General features: G+C 42.5%; 3 protein-coding genes across 11 annotated transcripts; 1 reads left to right on the forward strand and 2 right to left on the reverse strand.

The window, feature by feature from the left end:
• Window positions 1–500: 500 nt before the first annotated feature.
• Window positions 501–15,654, reverse strand: LOC135586339 (EPIDERMAL PATTERNING FACTOR-like protein 1). The gene is made up of 4 exons (XM_065098492.1): window positions 15,506–15,654; window positions 4,289–4,350; window positions 2,091–2,158; window positions 501–1,043 (listed from the first exon to the last, which is right to left on the reverse strand). Exons 2-4 carry the CDS (start codon window positions 4,299–4,301, stop codon window positions 798–800), a joined length of 327 nt encoding a protein of 108 aa, XP_064954564.1. The 5' UTR covers window positions 4,302–4,350; window positions 15,506–15,654; the 3' UTR covers window positions 501–797.
• Window positions 15,655–17,310: 1,656 nt separating this feature from the next.
• Window positions 17,311–20,927, forward strand: LOC135582256 (F-box protein FBW2-like). Of its 9 annotated transcripts, none has more exons than XM_065098499.1 (4): window positions 17,568–17,765; window positions 18,404–18,538; window positions 18,815–19,123; window positions 20,037–20,927. In XM_065098499.1, the coding sequence occupies exons 3-4, from the start codon at window positions 18,816–18,818 to the stop codon at window positions 20,692–20,694; spliced, it is 966 nt and encodes a 321-aa protein (XP_064954571.1). In that variant the 5' UTR covers window positions 17,568–17,765; window positions 18,404–18,538; window position 18,815; the 3' UTR covers window positions 20,695–20,927. The 9 variants fall into 9 exon arrangements, with proteins under 9 accessions (XP_064954565.1, XP_064954566.1, XP_064954571.1 ...); XM_065098496.1 differs by lacking the exon at window positions 17,568–17,765 and adding an exon at window positions 17,772–18,298; XM_065098493.1 differs by lacking the exons at window positions 17,568–17,765; window positions 18,404–18,538 and adding an exon at window positions 17,311–17,449.
• Window positions 20,928–21,424: 497 nt separating this feature from the next.
• On the reverse strand, window positions 21,425–23,882 carry LOC135607032 (plant cysteine oxidase 4-like). Its single transcript, XM_065098502.1, has 5 exons — window positions 23,546–23,882; window positions 23,184–23,458; window positions 22,902–23,046; window positions 22,178–22,384; window positions 21,425–22,069 (listed from the first exon to the last, which is right to left on the reverse strand). The coding sequence occupies exons 1-5, from the start codon at window positions 23,676–23,678 to the stop codon at window positions 21,969–21,971; spliced, it is 861 nt and encodes a 286-aa protein (XP_064954574.1). The 5' UTR covers window positions 23,679–23,882; the 3' UTR covers window positions 21,425–21,968.
• Between the last annotated feature and the right edge of the window lie 1,559 nt (window positions 23,883–25,441).

Genomic DNA, 25,441 nt, shown 5'->3' on the forward strand with positions numbered 1-25,441 from the left:
ACATTACTAATATATATGCTCTAATACCAACTATGACGATCTCATATTATGAAAAAACATTGGAACTATTAATTTCATGAGCCTAATACTAACTACATTCTATTCTATTCTACTCTACTCTCTCTCTCTCTCTCTCTCTCTCTCTCTCTCTCTCTCTCTCTCTCTTGCCTTTCCTCACATTCCACCACTTGCACTGTTGATCAACTTCGTGACAACATCATGACCCACAAGATACAGTGTCGCAACCTTCTTGCTCGCTGATAATTACTGCTCACTGCATCATTCCAATATAGGATTCAAGCTACCATATCACAGACAACATAGCGTGGTGGAGACTCCTCAGCTATCTAATTCAAAATGGTAGCCCGACACACACACTGCTCCCAACATATATGCTCAGAGACCTCTCATACGACACAATCAATCCATCCCGCAGAATCCCAAGATGATAACTGCATCTGGTCTCGTCTTTTGAACCAACACGACCAGAAAAAAAGGGCGAAAAAAAAGCAATCCGATTCAAGAGAGAGAGAGAGAGAGAGACCAAATTCACCATCCATTATAGTGTCAAGTGAACGGGTCAGCCTTCGCTCTCTCGCTGCTGCTCTGTACATTAAGAGTATCTATCGCAGTAGGTGCACTGCCATGTCGCGCCTACAAAAGAATGGCAACCTACACCCTTCAAACAGTTAGAACAGGGAGGAAAGCCAAAGAGAGCGAGAAGGATCTTGCAAACGCGTGCATAGAGACTAACGATTCTTCTCAAAACCAGTGCACGGAGAAGAGGTCCTCTGCAACTAAGGGTTGTAGAGGCGGTTGCCGCAGCTGCACTTCCACCCCAGGGGCTTGTAGTTGGAGTACTGGTTGCCGTAGGAGAACGGGTCATCCGACGGGCGAACCTTCCTGACCCGGGAACGAACCGGAGTGGACTGGACCGGGAGGGTAGGGACCTGGACCGCCGTGCATGGGTTGCATAGGTCGCACCGGTTGTGGCAGCTCGGCGGCGTGGAGCCCAACCGGATCTTGTCCTCCACCAGCATTCCCTGTTAAAGGAGACATCACAGCTTATAAGATGTAGGGCGGAGAAGACCAGGAAAGATGGGCGTAAAGATACCTCGGGTGAGGCGAGCAACGATTTATCAACACAGGAGACAGGAAGAGGGAGATAGAGGAGAGCTAAGAGGAGGCCGGCGGTGAGGAAAAAAGCATGGCTCAGTGAGCTCATTGTAATGGGACCATGTCATTTTGCCATGAGCTGGATCGAGATAAGGAAAAGCTTTAGGAACGCAGCGAAGGGTGGAGAGTTAAATGTGGGAAGGGAGCTCTGAAGGTTTCAGACTGCTTCAGATAACAACTTTGCTCAACGAAGACGGAAGTAGTAGGGGTGTTGAGTTAAAATAGATGAGAGGAGTGATGAAAGCAAACCAGTGGAAAAGAACAACACACGGGGAGAGAGGCAAATGGGACGATTCCAAATCAATATCGACGCAGGGGGCACTGAAGTCTCCGTCGCACTCGGCCCTCACTGAGTGGTGAGGAAAGTGATGGCTAGTGAAGGCATGGGTAGAAGGAATTAGTTGACAACAGTCACTTCCATTTGGGAATTTGGGTTTGACTGTATCAAACGGGTGACATATGAGAGAGAGAGAGAGAGAGAGTGCAAGAAGTTATTACAATGGGATCGTAAAGTAAAAAGAGAACAAGAAGAAGGCTGCAAGGAATCATGAGAGCTTTCTCTCTCACACACTGTTGCCTTTTTCCTCGCTTTTGGTACTGTGAGGAAAGAGGCTAGTCAAACGGATGGCAGACGGGTGGCAGAGAGAGATGTATAGGGCAGCAAAAAAAGGTGTTCACGTCTTAAAGAAGAGCAGAAGACAGAGAAGAACTCAGCAAGCCAAAAAGAGAGAAGTATCAGCGAGACAGGAAAGAGAGGGGAGGGCATGGGCGCTTGTTTTTCCATCTTGTTCTCTTTTTCCAGGTGCAATGAATGATGGCCATTCCTTCGATATAGAGAGAGGAATACAGAGAGAGAAAGAGTCACTGAAGCTTTTCTACAGGGAGGTATGGGCCAAGGAATTGTCTGGTCTCACCTCCTCAGGTACGAAGGGGAGAAACGTCCGGGCGTCCCCGGTGCAAAATCCACTGTTTTGATCATTTGCTGCAATAATCACAAAGAAATTGTAAGAAGAAGATGGAAGGAAAAAGACAGTAATGCATTAACGGATGCTCAGGTGTATAATCTTCAAGGTACATGCCATGGTACAGTTACTCACATGGCAAGTGACACACAACACGTGGCTTGAATTCTACTCATGCAATCTATTATATAATTGCCTGGTATGGTTTCAATGAGACAAGATAAGAAGACAAGGAGCAATAGTAAGGATGATGAGGTACATTTGTCCCATGGCATGCATGCATCACGATCTATGTGGGACATAATCTAAAACCCTGGTGCAGCATTTCAAGTATTAAGCTCAAACATCTGTAAATGCATTAGTATAAAAAACTCTTTTCTAGAACTGATATAAACCTAAATGAGCATAGAGATGCTACAACAATCCTACCCATCTGCTAAATTCTGCTAGCTACACCAAAATTTAACAAGGGCAGTTGCCAAAGAGAATGTCAAGTTTTTAGACATTTCATGCCTGTACATTTTTTTTTTCTATTTTCATATAAACAGGATCATTTTTTTTTTCTGAACCAAAATATTCTTTGTATTCATGGCATCCTAGTACTGAAGTCTTCGGGATTTGCACATTAATGTTTAAATTCTTTGCTATAGCATATTAATTTCTAAAGACCCAAAGAATAATGCATATCAATCCTTTGAGTTCATTTAACCACAGCAACAAATAAAATATCAAATATATAGTATTTGAACCTCTGTTTTTTTTTTTTGCCATTTTCATTCCTTTTTTCTTTGGGACCACACTTCAGAAAAACCCTTTGCCCTTGGCATTTTCTGTGTTCCTATTTCCAACACCAACAGCTTTTGAATGAAATTATTTTAAGCAAATTATCACCTACTTTTATTATTTCACCTATTAAGTGTTCAAAGAGATCCTTTTTTATATAGTTTATTTTTTATGAAAGATTCTTGAAACTCTAAAGATGATTATTAAAGAGTAAAATTTACAAACGTGATGTGTATAAGGTAAAAACAAAGTCTGAAATTAAAACAATATATTCAAGGATCTAGGAATGGTTACATCTCCATGAATTCTCTTGACCATACCATTGTTAACCAATATAAATGGAAATTATGCCTTGACTATGACAGCTTTAGTTAGGCTTTAACCACACCTTGATTAAAGAAAAAGAAAAGGAAACACTTGGTTCAACTGACCAACCTTCTTGTGAGGACCAAGTATTAGTTAGCACTGTGCTTCAAAATGCAACGCTACCTAACGTCACTGACGACCAGTACCAGTTTGAAACAGTATAGCACAAACTGTAACATTTAAAAGTTTATCTTCTTTACCATGTCAGAGTACATTTGTAAGATGAAAAAATTCTGTAAATAGTTACAAGCTCATAAATTCATGACAGCTACACTTAAATTGATCTCATAAAACAATATTTTTAATGAAATATCCAATAAATCATGTATGACTACCTGCAAAAAATGTTTCTTTCAGTGTCTTAATGAAAGAGCAACTAATTTGGCCCGATAAAAGTTTGCAAAGATTTCACCTTGAAAGTAACAAGCCTGCAATGTGATATCCAGAAATGGGTAAGTGGTTATGATACCTTCAAGATATGAATGCCTAATCTCAAAGTGACCCTATTTTGCCATTGGTCCAAACAAGAGTACCCCCAAAAACCACCATCGCCAGTATGGCTACTGTCTTGTTTCAATTAATAAAGCTGAAATTGACCCATTATGGGATGCTCCACATTCTGAAATGTACAATGACATTCGATGCATAACCTTCTACCAACAGTGATGTGTCAATAGAAATGGTCCACAAATGGCGGTCCATGGCACAAGCATAATTTGCCATCACCAAAGGGGAGCAGCATATTTAGCATCAACATGGAAGGAGACAAAATACCACCTAATCAATAGTATGTCACAGTAACTTCCATTAACAAGTTCCTATAACTTCTGTACGGACAACATTACCAATCAGATTCTGTTCCAACTTAATTTCCATGCAGAGGTTAAACCACTCAACTTTCAAGTCAAAGCAATGCACAGGAAGAGAAGTATCCAGAGCCAATTAGATAAAAGGGGACATACTACTATGATCTAATTTTGAGTTTAAAAGCTTATGTATACCTGCTAAAATCATGTCAAAGAGAGCTTTCCACACGGTAGTTTTTCTTTCACCAAATTTGACACTGCATCAAGAATGATAGAAACAAAGGTTATTTTCAATGTTTCAATAAGGATTTCAAAATCCCAGTAAAATGTATTTAGTTATAATTTTTTCCTACAAATATGCAAGCAAACAACACATGGTTGCAACAGGATTATTTTCTCACGAGGACGAAAAAGCTCAATAATTTGTTTATACATAATGTACGACCATCACAAGCTTCTGTATCAACACAATCTGTTTGGGTCCCATAGACCTTTCCTGGACATATGTAGAAAGTTGTAACTGTTAGTCATTTCTATGGTCATAACAATTTTATATCAAATAGGCTTATTTTGCTTAATAATTTGCTTTAATTCACATGCACAAGGTTCTCAATATTATTTTCCTACTCACCAATCTTATGCTAACTAATTGAATCAAACAGCATAGGCAATTGTTGATGACTTAAGATTGGATCAAGAGGAGAAAAAGATAATGGTGTCATGCTATACTACAAAGTAGACATTCATTGTTCACAATCTATAAAGTAGTTAATAAGTGACTATGACTCAAGATCAGGAAATTGCTTCTGCATCAATAACATTTATACAGATGGTAATACCTGATCACTATAATGCATCATACCTCAAGACTTAGAATGTTAATTGCAGCCAATGCAATTTCCAAATAATCTTTACAAGAATGCACCAAAATGTTTTTTTTCCAAGGAATGCATCAAAATGTTTACCAGATTGTGATACTAAACGAAAGTAATAGCTTAACATTCATGCTCTAGTTACACATTTTTTAACTAACTATACCTGTTTTTATGTATACCTGTTCATTTTCATTCTTTCTTTTTCTTTCCCTTTAATCTCTCACCAGTGTCTTATATCTACCGCTGCCACTTGACACTTCTATCTCTCCTTTTTTGTAATGCACAACCAGATTGTGATACTAAACCAAAGTAATAGCTTAACATTGTGATTTGATGTATACATGTTCAGTTTCATTCTTTCTTTTTCTTTCCCTTCAATCTCTCACCAGTGTCTTATATCTAATTGTTGTTGAATCTCGGATTTTGATGATGAAACTAATTGATTGTGTTTAAATGTTTGACTACATTTTGAGTGATACAGGTCTACTCGATCAGGATTAGACAATTAACGCAGGAGGAATTGACGTTGCGTCGGAGGAGATCACGTCAGGATATTGGATGGCAGAAGGCTTCGGGCGTCGGGCATCGGGCCAAGGAGAGCGAAATTGCGCCAAGGATATCGGGGTTGCGGAGGTCAACCGCCGATTGGGCAACAAGCTGCAAGAGAGGACGATGCACCGAAGAATCGGATGAAGCGCCAACCAATGACGTGCCGGGCAACAGAATGTCAATTTGCGTTATAATAATTGTCTAGATCGGAGTAGAGTGTTTGCTTGTGTGTGCAGGATTAACTACGATAACCAGAAAACATAAAGCAAGGATACCGGAGTCAAGCTCGATGGACGTTTAAGAGACCGAAGAATCATCGGAGATGCTGCCGGAACCGTCCGAGAAGAAATCGGGAACGTGTCGGAAGTTCGCCGAAGAAATCGTCGGAGGCTCGCGGAGATCACCAAGAAGGCTCGGCTACTCGTTAAAGTCATCACAAAGATTGGGAGCTTGCAGGGAGTCCGTCGGAAGAAGTTCGTCGGAAAGCTCGCCGGAACAAGACTCGACGTTCGCGGTTAAAAAACTTGCTTAGGATGTTTTTGTTATGTAGTTCACCTGTAATTAGGATTAGGATTAAGAGATAATCCTATATCCTGGTTAGGGGCCAACTGGGCCCAAAGTCAAATTTGGTTTGGGCGAAAAATAAGCCAAACCAATGAATCGGAAAGCCAGGCGGTGGAACCGCCTGGCTGGGCGGTGACACCTCCTTGGCTGGGCGGTTGCACCGCCCAGCACCCGAGCCCTGGGCGGTGGCACCGCCTGGCTGGGCGGTGGAACCGCCAGCACCGGGAACCCTAAGATAATTCAAATTTTGGAGCCCAAAATTTGAATCCTCTTGAGGCCTATAAATACCCCTCAAATCTCAGCTGAGGTTACAACTTTTGAGAAGCATTTTGATTGAGAGAAAAGTCTTAGAAAGTCTTAGCAAGTCTTGTTTTCAATTTGCTAGAGAGTTCTCCTCCTTCTTTCTTATTGAAAATTTGTAAGAGGTTGAGCTGCTTGTAAAAGGTTGTAAGAGGGGTGTTTACCCTTCCATTTCAAGAGACTTGCTAGTGGAAGGTGGGAGCCTCATCGAAGAGGGGCCTCGCAAGTGGAGTAGGTCATTTGACCGAACCACTCTAAAAATCGGCGTAATCTCTGGTTTGCTTTTTATTATTGTCATTTACATTACTGCAAATCTTCTTACTGCTTTAGTTCCTTATTACTCTTGCTGCGCAACTTTAAGAATACGCCTTCAAGTTAAATTTCTCAAGTTTCATTCTTAACGTACGAAAGATTTTGTTAAAATCGAAGTTTTAATCCGCTGCACTAATTCACCCCCCCCTCTTAGTGCCGCTCCGATCCTAACAAGTGGTATCAGAGCCACGGTTTTCTACTTTGGTTTAACACCCAAATAGAAATGGCTCTTTATGGCTTTCAAGAGGGTCACTCTCTCATTCGTCCTCCCTTTTTCAATGGGACGGACTACACTTGTTGGAAAACTCGAATGAGAGTTTTCTTACTTTCTTTGGATTTGAATTTATGGGACATAGTCGAAAATGGATTTGAAATGTCTTCTCTCCCAATGAACCATTGGAATGATTTGGAGAAGAAGATGTTTTCTTTAAATGCAAAGGCTATGAATGCCTTATATTGTGCACTTGACAAAAGTGAATTTAATCGCGTTTCGATGTGTGACTCGGCTTTTGATATTTGGAGAACTCTAGAGGTCACTCATGAAGGCACTAGCCGAGTGAAAGAGTCCAAAATCAATATTCTTGTGCATTCTTATGAACTTTTCCGGATGAAACCAAGTGAGTCCATCGGAGACATGTACACCCGGTTCACGGATGTCATCAATGGACTCAAAGCTCTTGGTAAAAGTTTTTCTAATTTTGAACTAGTCACTAAAATCTTAAGATCCCTTCCAAAAAGTTGGGATCCAAAAGTTACGGCCATTCAAGAGGCCAAGGACCTTAAAACATTCCCTCTCGAAGAACTTATTGGGTCTCTAATGACCTACGAAATGAACAATGTGGAAAAAAAGAAACTCGAGAACAACCTTCCAAATGATAGGAAGGATTTGGGACATAGAACACATGAATACCACTCGAGCATAAGCTCAAGTGATGGTGAACTTAAACTACAAATGAAACAAAAATTAAAAAGCAAAAAGAATGGAACTACTTGCTTTGAACGCAAGAAGAACAAAAGTTGGGATGAATTGAGCTCTTCCGAAGACGAGGAGAAAATCAAGAAAGGCGAGGTGGCAAACTATGCCTCACCCTCTTTCAACAATGAGGTAATCAAAATCCCACTAATTCATTTCGAAATTACATAATACTTTCTTGAGTTATTTTTAATTTAGTTTAGGATTAATTTTCTTGAAAATTGCTTGTGTTATGTTAATGCAATAAAATGTTAGATATAAATATAATGCTTATACACCTAGTAAGATTAATCTTATATATGTGCTTGAGAAGCAAGAATTTGTACTTTGACGATTTCCATATTGATTTTCAATGTCGATGCATGACTTTTGAATGGAAGGTTTTATGATTTTTTTTATGAACCTTATCTTTGGTTTTCAAACATGATGTATAGTTTTGACATAAGAACAAAAATTTGAAGCATGCTAATATAAAGTCAATCATATAAAGTAAAACTAAAGAAATTTTAAATATCTATAAGAATCATTCAAAATTATGTTCAATAAAACCTTACTTGATGTTGTAATGAAACTATTGAAAGTTTTGATGCTATGATTTGATGATTTTATGCATGAGATTGTAAAGTTATACATGATGATTTTTTGGTCTTGATGGTTTTTATGACAAAATTCATTTTTCGATCCTAAATGTTGATGCACATTTTTATCTAGCATAAATGACATGAATTTAAATAACTAAAAAGAGAAAAGCATTGTTCTTGAAAATTATTTTTCTCTATCTTGTTGATTTATATGAATCCCTTGAAAATGATTTTGGTTTGATGATTTGAATTACAAATGAGTTATATCAAAATCATGATATTGATTTGACTTGAAGTAATGAGTTGAAATCATTTTTTTTTGGAATTATGTGTTGCACTTTTTTATCTTGATGATCTTTGATTTTTTTTGTTTTAAAACGATGATGCATGGATTTGAAAGAAAAGGAGATGCATGCATGGAATCAATCAATAAGTTGAAACAAAAGGAGGAAAGATTTTTTATTGAAAATTTTCTTTTTCTCTATCTTATTGATTTATACCTAAGAGACCAATAAAATTATTTATGTCATTTTGAATCTCTTGAAAGAAATGTTGAGATTTTGATGATTTAGACGATTTGAATTTGAATGAGTTTTATCTAAAATCATGATCTTGATTCCGTGATATTTACAAATGAAGATTTATTATGAATCAAGATTTTTCATTAATCGATCTCCTAAGATTTTCTTTTGATTATTAATGAGTAGGTTTTTCAAAAAGAAATCATGTCTTCTAGTATTCACATGTTCTAATCCTTCATGATAAAATTTTTATGTAATTCCTTAAATTCATGAAATGTTTATCGCATCACCAATTATTTTCTTCTTGATATTCCTTTTTTGGTGATATAAAATCATGCATGAAATACTCTTGAGATTATTTTGATGCATACAAATGAAAAGTTATGATCATGCATGGTAGGATGCAATTTGACAAATTAATACCATTATGATTTGAAATATTTATAATTTGGAATGATGCATGCAATACTTATGCCTTTTATTATGATAATATATGTGATGTATTGCATATGATGTGAATCATGAATGCTTTAAATGATAAATGTCTTGATATCATGATTGATGATTTTGTTCTATGCATAAGATTTTTAAAATTATGCATAATGAATCTTGTAATTTACAGATTATCGATTTTCTTTTTACCATAATGAAAGTGCCTTATTGATCCTTGTCATAATAAATCTAGCACTTTCGGTTTTAAACATGATACATGTTTTTATTTGACATAAAAAAAAAGGGAGGCATGCTTGAATGAAATAAATTACATGAATTGAAGCAACTAAAAGAGAAGAACATTTTTCTTCTTGAAAATTATTTTTTTCTATATTATTGATTTTGATGAATCTATTTGTATTATTTTTATGAATCTCATAGATTATGAAAATGATTTGAATTTAATGGATTTTATTGAAATCATGATCTTGATTTCTCACAATTTTCTATTGAATGAATCAAGTTTGTTTTCTATTTAAAAGGATATTTATCAAAATTTTCATGGTCTTTTAGTATTCATGATATTGATAATTATATTTTGAAACTCTATGTAAATCAAGATTCTTCATCATGATTCTCTCGTTTTATAAAAGAGGAGATGTTCTATGTGAATCATAAGATTTTATATGCATGAATTGAGATTCTTTTTGCTATTAACTAGCAAGAAACTTGTTTTTGTAAACCATGACATGCTACTTGACATCTTGATAATTTATAACTTGAGTTTTCTTTTTGAATCAAGATTGTTTCCTATCATGTTTTCTATCTACAAAAGAAGAAATTTGTCAAAAATGTTATATGTCTTTTGACATTCATTTTTCATCTTTATTATTTACCCTTATCATGATTTGAATATTATAGTAAAGAGAAATGAATTACATGATTGTATTGTTATTCCCTTCTATTTGACACTGACAAAGGGGGAGCAAAACTTGCTAGATAGCAAATTTGCTAGCTTGCACAATTTGAAAAGAGGCAAAATAGTCCATCTTGCACATCTCAAAAGATGTAAAATTTTGCTAACTTTTTATGTGCAAAAGTTGATAGCTTGTATACTATAAATTTGCATACCAAAAATACAATCTTGTTTATCTCAAGATGCAAAACATACTAACTTGCACTTTGCAACGGAAGCAAAATTGCTAGCTCAAACATTGCAAAGGAAGCAAAAATTTGCTAGCTTACAATTTGCATATTTCAAGAAGCAAGAGTTGCTTTCTTGAACATCTCAATATTGCTAGCTTGCATGATGTAGAACTTGCTATCTTGAACATTACCAAAAGTGCTATCTTATATGCTGTAAAACTTGTATATCTAAAACTTGATAGCTTGAATGTCCCAAGCATGATGCATTACTTGCTAAATTTTCTATCTTCAAAATTGCATGATGATAAAAATTTAATATTATGTTTTTCATGCAATGGTTTGAACCCATATAATAAACACATAAGAGTAGCTACTTCTCCTTTTTGTTGATGACATAGGGGGAGAAGTATATTGATGACTTCATGCATTGAATTAAATATTTTATATATTTGCATGATAGTTTAAATGTTTTTCATAACATGTGATGAATGTTACTTGGATTTGGGATAATCCAAGTGTTCTATCAATGGCATATTGATAGGGGGAGTTTAGTTAAACTCCGGGGAGTTAAGGTTAACTCCGTTAGTCATCAATTAGTTGTCATCATCAAAAAGGGGGAGATTGTTGAATCTCGGATTTTGATGATGAAACTAATTGATTGTGTTTAAATGTTTGACTACATTTTGAGTGATACAGGTCTACTCGATCAGGATTAGACAATTAACGCAGGAGGAATTGACGTTGCGTCGGAGGAGATCACGTCAGGATATTGGATGGCAGAAGGCTTCGGGCGTCGGGCATCGGGCCAAGGAGAGCGAAATTGCGCCAAGGATATCGGGGTTGCGGAGGTCAACCGCCGATTGGGCAACAAGCTGCAAGAGAGGACGATGCACCGAAGAATCGGATGAAGCGCCAACCAATGACGTGCCGGGCAACAGAATGTCAATTTGCGTTATAATAATTGTCTAGATCGGAGTAGAGTGTTTGCTTGTGTGTGCAGGATTAACTACGATAACCAGAAAACATAAAGCAAGGATACCGGAGTCAAGCTCGATGGACGTTTAAGAGACCGAAGAATCATCGGAGATGCTGCCGGAACCGTCCGAGAAGAAATCGGGAACGTGTCGGAAGTTCGCCGAAGAAATCGTCGGAGGCTCGCGGAGATCACCAAGAAGGCTCGGCTACTCGTTAAAGTCATCACAAAGATTGGGAGCTTGCAGGGAGTCCGTCGGAAGAAGTTCGTCGGAAAGCTCGCCGGAACAAGACTCGACGTTCGCGGTTAAAAAACTTGCTTAGGATGTTTTTGTTATGTAGTTCACCTGTAATTAGGATTAGGATTAAGAGATAATCCTATATCCTGGTTAGGGGCCAACTGGGCCCAAAGTCAAATTTGGTTTGGGCGAAAAATAAGCCAAACCAATGAATCGGAAAGCCAGGCGGTGGAACCGCCTGGCTGGGCGGTGACACCTCCTTGGCTGGGCGGTTGCACCGCCCAGCACCCGAGCCCTGGGCGGTGGCACCGCCTGGCTGGGCGGTGGAACCGCCAGCACCGGGAACCCTAAGATAATTCAAATTTTGGAGCCCAAAATTTGAATCCTCTTGAGGCCTATAAATACCCCTCAAATCTCAGCTGAGGTTACAACTTTTGAGAAGCATTTTGATTGAGAGAAAAGTCTTAGAAAGTCTTAGCAAGTCTTGTTTTCAATTTGCTAGAGAGTTCTCCTCCTTCTTTCTTATTGAAAATTTGTAAGAGGTTGAGCTGCTTGTAAAAGGTTGTAAGAGGGGTGTTTACCCTTCCATTTCAAGAGACTTGCTAGTGGAAGGTGGGAGCCTCATCGAAGAGGGGCCTCGCAAGTGGAGTAGGTCATTTGACCGAACCACTCTAAAAATCGGCGTAATCTCTGGTTTGCTTTTTATTATTGTCATTTACATTACTGCAAATCTTCTTACTGCTTTAGTTCCTTATTACTCTTGCTGCGCAACTTTAAGAATACGCCTTCAAGTTAAATTTCTCAAGTTTCATTCTTAACGTACGAAAGATTTTGTTAAAATCGAAGTTTTAATCCGCTGCACTAATTCACCCCCCCCTCTTAGTGCCGCTCCGATCCTAACAATTGTAATGCACCAATTAGTGTGTTTTGTCGGCTATGCACCATCTAAATACCCTAATCATTGAAAGTCAGCAATCGTCTTTTGGACATCAGTTCAAATGCATTCAAGTCGCTTATCGTTCCAAATAGTGGATTTCAGACTGAATTCCAAATAAAGGAATTATACAAGCAAGAACTACAAGTGTAAGGTGTCGATCGAAGTGTTTTTATTTCTACCCTGTTGTGGTAAACAACCTGGAGCTGTGGCCTCGGGGCCGACGCGGTTCGGTTCGGGTCCGGACGACGGGGATCTCTCCGGGGCGTTCCTCGAGCCCGCGAGGTCGGTCTGGTGCGATGGTCCGATCGGGACGGGGTCGCCGTTTCCTCCGGGGAGGAACTCCTTGTCCGCGCGTCCGGCGGGGACCCTCGGCTTCGCACCTGCACGAAGGTCGGGTCGGGGTGCTCGGCCCGACCCCTCCGACGATCAAGTTAGTTGATAGCGGAGGGGGTTTCAGAAGAAGAAGTGTTTTGCCTCTGCCCCCCCTTTTCCGGATGACTGAGAGGGTATTTATAGGGAAGCTTACTGTTGTTTGATGTGCCCGCTTGCAGGGGGCAGGCTGGTAGCGTCTGACATTAGCGTTGGCGTGGCGTGAGGAACTGAGCGTGGGCAGGCGTTAATACGCCTCGGCCGGTGTTCCGGTTCGTTTGACCGAGTGTAGTCGCGCCGATCGAGGCGTGAGGCGTCGGCTGACGTCAGCCGAGTCTTATCGTAATTACTATCCTCATCATATTCCCCCCCGGAAAGAAGCTATGCGTCGGACGTTGTAACGGGAGTCCGAGGCATGACTTTAGCTTTCAGACGGGCTGGCCACGCAGGCGCGGTCTCGGGGAGCATGGAACCGAGGAGCCGAGGAGCACGATGCAGGCGGGCAGGCCGCGCAAGTGTGTCTCGGGGAAAATGGGCCGAGGAGCACGACGCAGGTGGGCAGGCCGCGCAGGTGCGTCTCGGGGAGCATGGAGCCGAGGAGCACGACGCAGGTGGGCTGGCCGCGCAGGTGTGTCTCTGGAGCATGGAGCCGAGGAGCACGACATAGGCGGGCAGGCCGCGTAGGTGTGTCTCGGGGGCATGGAGCCGAGGAGCACGACGCAGGCGGGCTGGCCGCGCAGGTGTGTCTCGGGAGCATGGAGCCGAGGAGCACGACGCGGGCGGGCAGGCCGCGCAGGTGTGTCTCGGGGGCATGGAGCCGAGGAGCACGACGCAGGCGGGCTGGCTGCGCAGGTGTGTCTCGGGAGCATGGAGCCGAGGAGCACGACGCAGGCGGGCAGGCCGCGCAGGTGTGTCTCGGGGGCATGGAGCCGAGGAGCACGACGTAGGCGGGCAGGCCGCGCAGGTGTGTTTCAGGAGCATGGAGCCGAGGAGCACGACGCAGGCGGGCTGGCCGCGCAGGTGTGTCTCGGGGGCATGGAGCCGAGGAGCACGATGCAGGCGGGCAAGCCGCGCAGGTGTGTCTCGGGGGCATGGAGCCGAGGAGCACGACGCAGGCGGGCAGGCTGCGCAGGTGTGTCTCAGGAGCATGGAGCCGAGGAACACGACGCAGGCGGGCTGGCCGCGCAGATGTGTCTCGGGGGCATGGAGCCGAGGAGCACGACGCAGGCGGGCAGGCCGGGCAGGTGTGGTCTCGAGCAACATGCGGCCAAGGAGCACGACGCAGGCGGGCAGGCTGCGCAGGTGTGGTCTCGGGCATTATGCGACCGAGTAGCACGACGCAAGCGGGCGGACCGCGCAGGCGTGGTCTCGGGCAACATGCAGCCGAGGAGCACGAAACAAGCGGGCAGGCCGCGCAGGTGTGGTCTCGGGCATCATGCGACCGAGTAGCACGACGCAGGCGGGCGGACCGCGCAGGCGTGGTCTCGGGCAACATGCGGCCGAGGAGCACGACGCAGGCGGGCAGGCCGCGCAGGCGTGGTCTCGGGCAACATGGCCGAGGGGTGTGGCTCGGGCGACAGATAGCCCTGAGGGGGGCTCGACAGTCTACGGCCGAGAGATGCAACTCAGGTGGGCAGGCCGCCCTGAGATAGACTCGGGCGGTCTATAGCCGAGGGATATGGCAAAGGCCGAGGGACACAACTCAGGCGGGCAGGCCGCACTGAGGTGGATTCGGCGGTCTGTGGCCGAGAGATGCAACTCAGGTGGGCAGGCCGCCCTGAGATAGACTTGGGCAGTCTATGGCCGAGGGACGTGGCTCGGGCCGAGAGGTCGCCCTGAGGGGGGCTCATCTGGGCCGCTCGGGTGATCACCCGATATTCCGGGCCCTCCTTCTAGCGCCAAAATATTGTGGTAAACAACCTGGAGCCGTGGCCTCGGGGCCGACGAGGCTCGGTTCGGGTCCAAACGACGGGGATCTCTTCGGGGCGTTCCTCGAGCCCGCGGGGTCGCTCTGGTGCGATGGTCCGATCGGGACAGGGTCACCGTTTCCTCCGAGGAGGAACTCCTCATCCGCGCGTCCGGCGGGGATCCTCGGCTTTGCACCTGCACAAAGGTCAAGTCGGGGTGCTCGGCCTGACCCCTCTGACGATCAAGTTAGTTGATAGCGGAGGGGGTTTCAGAAGAAGAAGTGTTTTACCTCTGCCCCCTCGCCCCCCTTTTCCGGATGACCGAGAGGGTATTTATAGGGAAGCTTACTGTTGTTTGATGTGCCCGCTTGCAGGGGCAGGCCGGTAGCGTTTGACATTAACGTTGGCGTGGCATGAGGAACTGAGCCTGGATTAACGCCTCGGCCGGTGTTCCGGTTCGTTTGACCGGGTGCAGTCGCGCCGATCGAGGCGTGAGGCGTCGACTGACGTCAGCCGAATCTTATCATAATTACTATCCTCATCGTACCCTTATATCAAAGTATAATTTCTTCAACTGCTAACCTCCAATAACTATACATCACTACATTAGCATTCCATCACAGCAACCTTTTTGTTCCAAGAATCGTCGACTATGGCGACAAGGCAAATGCTCTCATCCGTCGACACCGAAAGCGAACTATTTGGAGATCAAAAGAGCAGGAAAAGTAATCGTACCCGATCGGGGCCTCCAAGGATTCCGATGGCCGCCTATGTCGGCGACTGAGCTCCCGATCGAAAGGGCCTCCATCGATGATGCTCTATTCGAACCCTGAAATCGCACCCCAAGGCGAGAAGGGGCCTTTATACTTTCGGACGCGATTCGAGCCACGAGACTTTCCTTGGACTCTACAGTTAGCAACACGCCTAGATACCGCGAGGCCCATCTCGAGCACATTCTGGGCCCACTCCATCCAACCAATTCCACAAACATATCTCAGTAAGTAGGGTCAAATTGACGACACGGTAAAGATGCTGTAACGAGTGTGTTTCAGACGAATTACGAATTAGGTCCAACCAAATCAAATCGCGATGGAATTTACTACTTGGACTCACATATGGTCCAATCAATTTGAATCGAGCTGCATCACATTTATGCAAACGAATCATAACATGAGGATATTTTATTTGATTGCCTCTATATATATATATATATATATATATATATATATATATATATATATATATATATATATATATATATATATATATATATATATATATATATATATATATATATGACTTGAGTCAATGTTAATTTTAGTTACAACACAACTTGCAAAGCTGCTCGCGAACCAAATTATTACATTAATTTATAATTATTTTATTTATAATGACTCGGGGCGTTAATTGGTCTATCAATTTCGTTTAGGTTAAATCATTGATCAAAAAATTTAAACTGAAATTGATAATAATATACTCATCAGACCTTATAAGTCAATCTTAGTCTTGTCCACTTTCGATGTGGGACTAATCAAGGATGTTATATTATTAATATATTATAACTTAATTATTTTGAATTAATAGTTTAGACTCAAAGAAAATTAAAATTTATTTTTTAGGATCAACGCACAGTTTCCGCATTGGATGCTTGCAGACTTCAGATACTATCCTTCAAAGCCCGAGCTCCCTAACTCCTGGTGTCAGCAATGCCTGTAGGTAGATCAGTGCATTCACTGCGTGTGTGTGTGTGCGCGCTTAAGCATCAGCAGCAGAAGAGAGCCTTGACGTAACGGTGTTAATCCTCTTTGAGTCTCAGAGAGGCATGTCAAGTGAATGCACGATGAAGCCGCTTCACCTGCCATTGTTGGGAAGGTAAGCAGCAATAAATGCAGCAGAGTCGTCGCAGTTACCTTAAAGAAACCCTAATTTACTGAGCTACGTGAAAACTTAATACTCTTCCTCATTGCAGAAAGGAGGAGGAGTCGTCTGTGGGGTACGCGCTTCACTCACTCGAGTACTCGTCTCCTGGCACTTCCATTTGTTCTATTGCATGTGTCCTCAGCGTTTTGTTCTCTATATAATATGAATCCACCGTGATACAGTGGACAACAGGAGATGACAATCCTTTATCCTTCTTACTGGATGCCATGAATGCCGAGTTTGATGGAGAAGCAGAGAAACAAGACATTCCCAAGGAGGAGCTGCACACAAAGTGCCGTATGTTTGGGATCTTGCACCGAGCCATTACCATCCCATTCACATGCACTTTAATTCATGGAGCAGACTGCACATCAACCTCATTCAATGGCCATTCAACTTACCTCCTCCCTCCTCGTTCATGGAGTGTCAACGTCTGGTCACTGAGCCCCAAGTTGGAGGAGCTCAACGCTGCCACATGGGTCACCATTAAAGCTTCTGTGTGAGGTAAAAGCATGGTCCAGGAAGAAAAGGTCAGATAACATGTGGTCGAAGCTGCTGGATGCACCAAAGCATGCAAGAAAGAGCAGGAAGTCGATGACATACATGAGTAGGTGCCATCGTTTACACTCTCTGTCTCTCTGCAGGAGATGATGCCAAGTGAAGCCCTGAAGGCTGTGAGGTGCTTCACGCATATGAAACAACTCCAATGTTAGGGATGAATCCGGATCAAACCGGCCGGTCCAGATTTCCTCAGCCCCGGTCCAATTAAAATCCTTGATTTATTTATTATTATTTAAAAATAATGTTTTTATGGTACATGAAAAAAAATATTTGTTTTTTTTTCCTCAAATAAATCGTCCAAAACAATGCGGATATGAAGGCGCAAAAAAAACCAAGAGAGAGAGAGAAAAAAGTTGGGTCTTATTTGGTTTACATTTCGCGGTATTGTGTGTTTTTTGCCAATTGCCGAAAATTTTCTGGTCTCCTCGGTGTGTGGTGACGATTCTGTCGCTGCCTCTCTAATCTCTCCTGTTTGGAGGATTCATCAAAATTGTTTCTTTTAAGCTCTGCGTTGGTACTTTATCCATCTCTACTGTTTCCGAATGCCATTGTTTTCTTCTCTTCCATGGATGAGCTAAATCACAACGTTTGATCTCTTGTTTTTCTCTTTCTTCCCGTGCTTTCGTTTCTGTTTGTCCTTGTACTGTGATCCGTAGAGTTATCAGGAGCATATCTCGCACTGTTCTTTGCTAAAGCTGTTGTCTTTTTGATTGATTGGGATTCGGGAGCTGCTTCTCTTGCGCCGGAAGTAAATAACAGCGTCTCAGTTCTGTTTCCTCCGTTCTCGCCCTTTTTCCTTTTTATTTAATTTGTTGGTCGGTGGCATTAGTGAATTGATTTAAGAGCAAAGATGCAGTCTTTTTCTATTTTTATTCGGATCTCTCATGCCTTTTCTCGCCTTGATTTGGTTGTCAAGCGATTCTATAACGCAAGATGATGGCTTTGGAGTCACGGAAGATCTTACTCCTGGTTCCTGAAACCTAGGGTTCTTGATCTCTTGATCTTTCCAATTTTTAGAGAAGTTTCTTCATCTTGGTTCTCTTAAGGGTACATTTCTTTCGATTAAAAGATGGGTCTTTGCCTTGTGTTTTTCGCGATCAAAGTTCGGATTTTTACCCCTCGTAGTAAATTGCATTTGTTTGCCTCTTCCAGTCTTCCCCCTTGGGAGCCTTTTGCATCTCGATTTCGAGTTCATGGTTGCTAGATTTCGGTTTCCCAGGTGGCCAATGTTACAATGCGGAGAGGAGACCCTTTCTTTTTGTGATCTTTCAATCATATCTTGATCTGGTAATTTGGGTTTCACCATTTGATTCTGTTTTTCCTGGTACAGATTCTTTATTTCTTTACACATTTGATTCCTTCTTATGGTAGGATCGTTGGTTCTGCAATTCTTGAGCCTATTTCTCACATCAAATTGACCCCAAGAACTTTTCTTTCCCCTTAGTTTTCGAGTTCTTGATTTACTCTGCAACATTTTGAGTCAGTGCTTGTGGGTAGAATTTATTGATGCAGCCATATTCATTCACATTAGCTTTGGGGTTATTCTCTTTCTTTGGCTTACAGGATGGCAGATTGCAGTGAATTCAGAGCCTGGGAGGAGCTGATTCCTGATGCTCTAGGGCTAATCTTCCGCAACCTCCCATTGCAGGAGATTTTGACTGTGGTGCCCAGGGTATGCAAATCTTGGTACAGGGCGGTATCAGGGCCTTACTGCTGGCAAGAGATCGACATCGAGGAATGGAGCCAGCGGTGCAAACCGGAACAGTTGGATCAAATGCTTCAGATGCTTATAACTCGAAGTGGTGGTTCCTTCCGCAGGCTTAGTGTCTCTGGGCTTCTTACTGAATCTATGTTTACCTTCATTTCTGAAAAGTAAGTAGTGGTGTAGGTTGCATTTCTACAATTCTCTCTTCCTTGGAATTCTTTGAATTAGTTCATGAGATTGCCTGATTTTATAGATCTCACAAACTTGCCATTTTATTTCTTTTATGTTCACATTGCTTCCTTATTTGATTAAGGACTAATAGGATTGGTAGAACACACTGCAAAGATCTTAAGACGAAGTTTATATAGAGTCTTGATGTTTGGTGGTGTTTATAACTATATGGTTTGAAATTTCTAATATTTACATCAGAAGTGAGAATTGAGATGAGAAATTCTTGGAAAGACCTATTCATTTGTGCTGTTTCCATGAAGTTTTCTTCGAATTGTGGATATTGCATCATGTGATGAGTGAAGGACCTTCAGGATTAATGATACATGTCCCTTGAATTAAATACTGATGCTATGCTCAACAGTTAGTGGCCGGAAATATCCATGTAGTTGATTCCAAGTTGCCGGAACTACGGTTAATTATACAGACTTGCATGATACACACATCGATATTAAATTATTCAAACTTGCCTATTGATATACTGCTTATTACATATGATTATTCTGTGGAGATTACTTCACTTGCATAAGTATTTATTAGGTTGTAGTTGCTTGCTAACCTACTTGATTAACCTCAAGTATAAAACAACTTTATTAAAGTTTTTTATTTACTCCTTGTTGGTAGCTCAATTACTGTAGGAACAATGATCAGGTACTAATAAATGCAATGGTACCAAATTGAGGTTCTGTATGTACAATCTATTTGGTTTGCAAATTCTGTAGTTTCTTTTTTTTTTTTCATTATCCAAGACGTGACCAATAATGTTATTTAGGTTTGTTAATGTTGCATTTGATGGCTAAACATTTTTTGTTTGTTTTATAATTTTTTTCACTTTTTTTTTTGTTTTGCAAGTGCTGGTTCCCTTCAGAGATTGGAGTTGCCAAGGAGTGAAATAAGTGATTCAATAGTAGAACGAGTTGCACCGAGGTTTTCGAATATCACTTTCTTAGATGTGAGTTACTGCAGAAAGATAAGTGCTCATGCCCTAGAAACTTTTGGAAAGAATTGCAAGTTCCTCGTTGGGCTTCGGCGTAGGATGCATCCACAAGAGGTGGCAGACAAAGTCTGCCAAGACGAAGAGGCCTACGCCATCGCAAATACAATGCCCAAGCTGCATCGACTGGAGTTGGCCTACCTGCTCTTGACTACCAGAGGTGTCCTTGAGATCCTCTCCCGGTGCAGGGATCTTGAGTACTTGGACCTGAGAGGTTGTTGGGATGTCAAGCTTGATGAGAAATACATAAAGGAATGGCATCCTGGATTGAAGGTGTTGGGACCGCACGTCGTGGACTGCTACGAGCGGAGCTTCTGGGAAGATTGCTCAGACTACTCCGATTCTTCTGTATACTCCTGGGATTTCATGGATGACGGAGTCGATATATATGATGGAGGAAGTGATGATGATGGTATTTGGGATGATGATCAAGGACTAGAAGGTTTGGAAGTTCGGTTCTACGGAGGTGGTTTTAATGATGCATTTGCTGCATTTGAATGGCCTCCATCTCCCTGACTTGTTGGTTCTTGCTCGAAGAAACTTGATGCTACTACTTAAGTTACTTCTCTTCCAGAGCTTTTTAGAACCACTAAAATCTACTCTAAGATCCTGATCTATATGTCAATGCTTTGAAGTTTCTGGTTGGCATTTATGTGGAGATCAATCTCTAATGTTTAAACGAGGAAATGAATATGTCGGATCTCTTGTACTGTTCAATGAAAATGCTCATAAATATATGTTTGTACTGATGTCAAGCTGATAAAAGTATCGAGGCCTCTCCAACCATTGCAGCAAAATTTTGGATTCTGCGCTTTGTTGTTCCAAAAGATGATATGAATGAGAGAATACTCACTGTATTCTGTATCACTTTGCTCAATGATTTAGCTTGTGCTGCACAAGAACTAATCCTATTTCCATGATAGCTTTGCATTAATAATGCTGGTTCAGTATCTTGATAGTGATGTACCTTTATTTTCTTCAAGGATTCTGAGTTGGCCTTGAAGTTTCCCTTTGATGAGCCAATCGTGGATGTCTGGTGCTTATATCAACTTGTTATTCTTAATTATGTGATGAGGATGTTGCAGCAACTGAATTAAGTGATCTCAATGGCAATGAAGGGACCAGTTCTGATGCCCTTGTTAGTTCTTTTTATCTCAAGACAAGTGGTTTAGAGATGATGTTTAGCTTATATTAGCTTCAGATGAGCTGTAGCCTTCTATTAGAATTCTATTACTGGTGTGGCATATGCCATATGTTGGCAACTGGCAACATCTGATGATGCCTGGTACATTATCAATGGAGCACAGCCTTATTTGTCATTTACCATATTATGGATATTATTGAGACATTTGAAGATTACATCAAAGAATTATAATAAATTGAATGCTTTTGATATTACCTGAGAAATTGACATACAAAGAACTAAGATTCTTGTTGTTGTTTTTGTTGTTGTTGTTGTTGCATGCAGAGATTGAATTTGCATGGGAAACAGTTTGATGCTGATTTGGTTGGCAGAAAACAAACATTCGGTCTTGCCATTTGATGTGTATTTGATCAAATTAAAACCATGAAGCGTGCCAAAGAACTCCATGCAAAGCTCATGCTTTCTCGATCTGAAGCAAGCTACAGGTGGAAGGAACTGCGGGGTCTAAAGAACAGGAAGAAATATCTGAGGTTTACTTTGCCACAACACTTTCCAGTATCCAACCTCATGTTTCGACCTCATTCTCAAAATGTCAATCTATATACAGTGGAGTTAGATTTCCTCTGTACAAAACACTCGGTATCTGTCAGCAGGAATCCAAGTCGAAGAGGAGCTCAGGGCCGAGGTATGGAGCTCCGGCGACACGGAGATCGTCGGGCGTGTCTATCTCCTCCACCACCACAAATCCTACACCACGGAATCTAATCATATCTTATCCAAATTAAACATATAATCTAACAACAAGAGCATGTTCTCGATGGTTCAGTAAGCGCAGACCAGCACTAACTCACTCACCGGGAAGAGGAGGTATGGGGATGTCAACGTAGTAGGTTGATGGCCTTCCTTGCTCCTCCGAGTATGGTGGAGCCAAGACATCCAGTATGGCACAAGGAGTCAAGGCAATCAGAGAATGTATGTTGCCACCACTCCTTGGGAACAAAACTGATGCCTTGGATGAGGCTTGGAGGACAGAATCATCAGCTACAACCTTTGCTAACCCACCTATTATCCAACAAAAGAAAGGATGTTAATCTTAAGATTACAGAGAACCACTGATACAGATATGGAGATGCATAAACAGAAAGTGCTGTGAATTGTCATTATACATTTAACTTGTTTATCTTGACTGAGGCACATACAAATAACTATTGCTGTTCTCCAAGAAAGAACTTAGAACAAAGTTCAATTGAAGATTGTATGGTAATATATGGTCTAAGATTACGTCTTTAACATTCCTCAGAGCCTTGTTTGGTCAAACATTGTCTGAATTAGAGCCAACAAATGCAAATCTCATTTACTTGCAGTCGGTGGTTTCATCTTTAGTTGATTCCAATAGCAAACGAGCGAATTCAGGAAAAACATCAGTGCAGTTTCTAATCACACTCTCTCCATAAGCTTCTTTTTCTTATGGCATCAGTTTACCCTGTTCTGGGAAACATACATATTTCGAGGTTAAAGTTCTTCCCGGCCACTGTTCAGCATGCTTAAAGAAAGGGCTAAGAATCGCAAGGGTGCTTACTTCTTTTAGGGTTGGAGATTGGGGTGGTGACCCAGTCATAGGACTTGAGTGCTATGGAACCATACAACACTTTGGTGAGGACGACCATCCTTGGATGATCATGCAGAGGCAGCCTTGCACCAGCTGGGAAGCAGAACACTCCTATCTAACCAGCCACAGATCAGTTAGTGACGCGAATCCATGTCAGATCCAACATAAGAATCTTACAATTAGGTCGCATTGTTTCAGTGACATGCATCGGTTTCTCAAAATAGTAGAGTTGTAGAGGGAGACATTAAGTACCGAGAAGTCCTCGCATTCATGGATGTGTATGTACGTTATCTGCTTTATCGCGTGCCCCAAGATCAGTCCATGGCTGCCGCCGCCGCCGCTTCTCCCACTCGAAACGCTTCCTTCTGATGTTTCATCTGACGTCGTCGACGCTCGTGATCTTTCATCTCCAGATCCGTCGCTGCCAGAATCCACAGCCTCATCCCCAGATCCATCAATGGCGACACAGCTCGTGCTCTCATCCCCGGATGAACCATCGATTCCCACGTCGGCCGGTTCCATGGCATCTGCGTTCGAAGCAAGAAGATGAAGTATGTGATAACAGTAGCATGCAGCGAGCGCACGCACATCAGGATCGGCGGAAAGTGCGTTACCAAGGATGCCTTGGAGCCATCCGAGCTGCCTCGGAGTGGGAAGTCCTGCCCTCCCGGAGGAGAAGACCATGTCACAGGCATCATACAGCCGCTGCATCTTGCTGCCTTCAGCTTCCATGGGCTGCGCGGCCATGGCCGAGAGCGGAGAGGCAGCAGCCTTATAGTAATGGGTGCGAATAGGATGATCCGACTTCAACCTGCCGTCAGAGTAACGTCTGTGTATATATAGATTGCAATCTCCTGGTGGTTGGAAGTCCCACCGGAGGAGGCTTTACCACCCTTGCACACGTTTAGGAAACCATGGGCTCCCACAACTTCACAAGGGAGCTTTCTCTTTCTCCCACCACCCTCTCCCTGTTTTCCTGTTGCATGCTTATCCTCTTGCACGCACCGCACGCGACTGTTCATAGTAATAAACAAAACGTGCGAGCACCGGGTTCAGGTGCTGCTCCTGATTCCCACCACCTCCTCGTGAATAATATCTCCAGTGATATGTTCGTCTACAGATCGTTGTACGTATCATTCAAATAGATATTGGAAAAAAGTTGAAATCGTTATCGTCACCCGGTGGTGCTGATAAACCGACAAGGAGGGAGAGGAACGGGTGGCAGCAAATCCAAGCCGTCGCAGATCGAAATGGAAACAGCGGCAGAATACAAGCGGTCGCCAATGGTGGGCAAGCCTCTTTCTGCGCCGCGCGATGGTCTACCCCTGCTTCGGCCGCGACAGGCACCAGCCTTTTTTATATCTTCTCATCATTGCGTTAGCGGCATTCTTCTCATCGTACTAGACGTGGATTCGTGCGAGGACTATGAAGCTCCCTCTGTAGATTGGTGTGGAGGGGATCTTCGTGTCTATGCTTTAAGAACTGCGCAGGGGCGCAATGACTCCATCATGTCTCTTCCCCACCACTTCTACAGTGCTCGAATGCTCCACCAGATCACTGACGGCGACCACGAGAAGCCTGGGTCCCTCTGTAGTGTTCTATGGAGGTGGTGGGCCACCCTTCCCTGCGCTCCTGGTATTGGGTGAACTCACGAGATGGAAAGATTACAAGTCAGCCCTCTCTCTCTCTTTCTTTCTTATGGTGGGTCACGGGAGAATGACCGACGGGAGAGTTATCGGGGGCCCCTTTCGGGGTCTCGGAAGTAGTTCATCCTCCAACCGGGATCTGCCACGTCGGGTCGGAGTGGCAAGTGAAAGCAATCCATCAATGTCGTTGATCTCGTTATTCATTGCCCGTTGTTGTCATGCTTTAACTTGGCGTGATGGGATAGGGTGGCAGAAGGTCAACCAAGGAGTTGACCTGGGAAAACTGGGTGCCCCGTGAAAGGAAAACGTTGTCAACAATAAATTTCTGATGCAACAATTTAATATCTTATCAATCGATTGATTGAATTTATTAAAGATATATATATATATATATATATATATATATATATATTATTTATTTATATGTTCTGCTTCACAATGGGATCATTTGGGTGGACAGTGATTTGTCCAGAAAAAAGATAGCTAATAGACTCTTATGTATAGGAAAAGAATCCAAGAACTGTTTACACTTCACACGGTTATGAGGAGGACCAGCAAAGTTCCAATTCACGTAATTACAGCAAATTAAATGAAAGCAATAAAAGAAATCAAGTCCGCAACGCAACAACTCCCACATAATGATATTTCCTGTGTCACGTGACCTGTCCGATGGTACGACACATTGCGCATCACAATGATCATAACAGTGATTCGGCCCGCTGATTTCAGATGCAAGAAACCAGGCAGAAAAAATTGTGCACAACAGATGCAGCTTTCGAAGGCAGGAGGAAGTTTGTGTTACGATGGAAGGCAGATCACAAGTCACAATGATGACATAAGACAAACAGCTACTTACTGGGCAGA

The sequence above is a fragment of the Musa acuminata genome, chromosome BXJ2-3 (genome assembly GCF_036884655.1).
Source record: "Musa acuminata AAA Group cultivar baxijiao chromosome BXJ2-3, Cavendish_Baxijiao_AAA, whole genome shotgun sequence".
Lineage (NCBI taxonomy): Eukaryota > Viridiplantae > Streptophyta > Magnoliopsida > Zingiberales > Musaceae > Musa > Musa acuminata.

Excerpts from the sequence above, each read along its gene's own strand:
- LOC135586339 (XM_065098492.1), bottom strand. Across the intron at positions 1,044-2,090 it reads TCCCCTTCGTACCTGAGGAG|GGAATGCTGGTGGAGGACAA; the intron begins GTGAGACCAGAC and ends CTCCTTTAACAG.
- LOC135582256 (XM_065098493.1), top strand. The coding sequence starts at position 17,397 with ATGTTAGGGATGAATCCGGATCAAACCGGCCGGTCCAGATTTCCTCAG. Across the intron at positions 17,450-18,814 it reads TCCAGATTTCCTCAGCCCCG|GATGGCAGATTGCAGTGAAT; the intron begins GTCCAATTAAAA and ends TTTGGCTTACAG. Across the intron at positions 19,124-20,036 it reads TTTACCTTCATTTCTGAAAA|TGCTGGTTCCCTTCAGAGAT; the intron begins GTAAGTAGTGGT and ends TTGTTTTGCAAG.
- LOC135607032 (XM_065098502.1), bottom strand. The coding sequence starts at position 23,678 with ATGGCCGCGCAGCCCATGGAAGCTGAAGGCAGCAAGATGCAGCGGCTG. Across the intron at positions 23,459-23,545 it reads ATGGCTCCAAGGCATCCTTG|ATGCCATGGAACCGGCCGAC; the intron begins GTAACGCACTTT and ends CTTCGAACGCAG. Across the intron at positions 22,070-22,177 it reads CCCCATACCTCCTCTTCCCG|GATTTGTGGTGGTGGAGGAG; the intron begins GTGAGTGAGTTA and ends TCCGTGGTGTAG.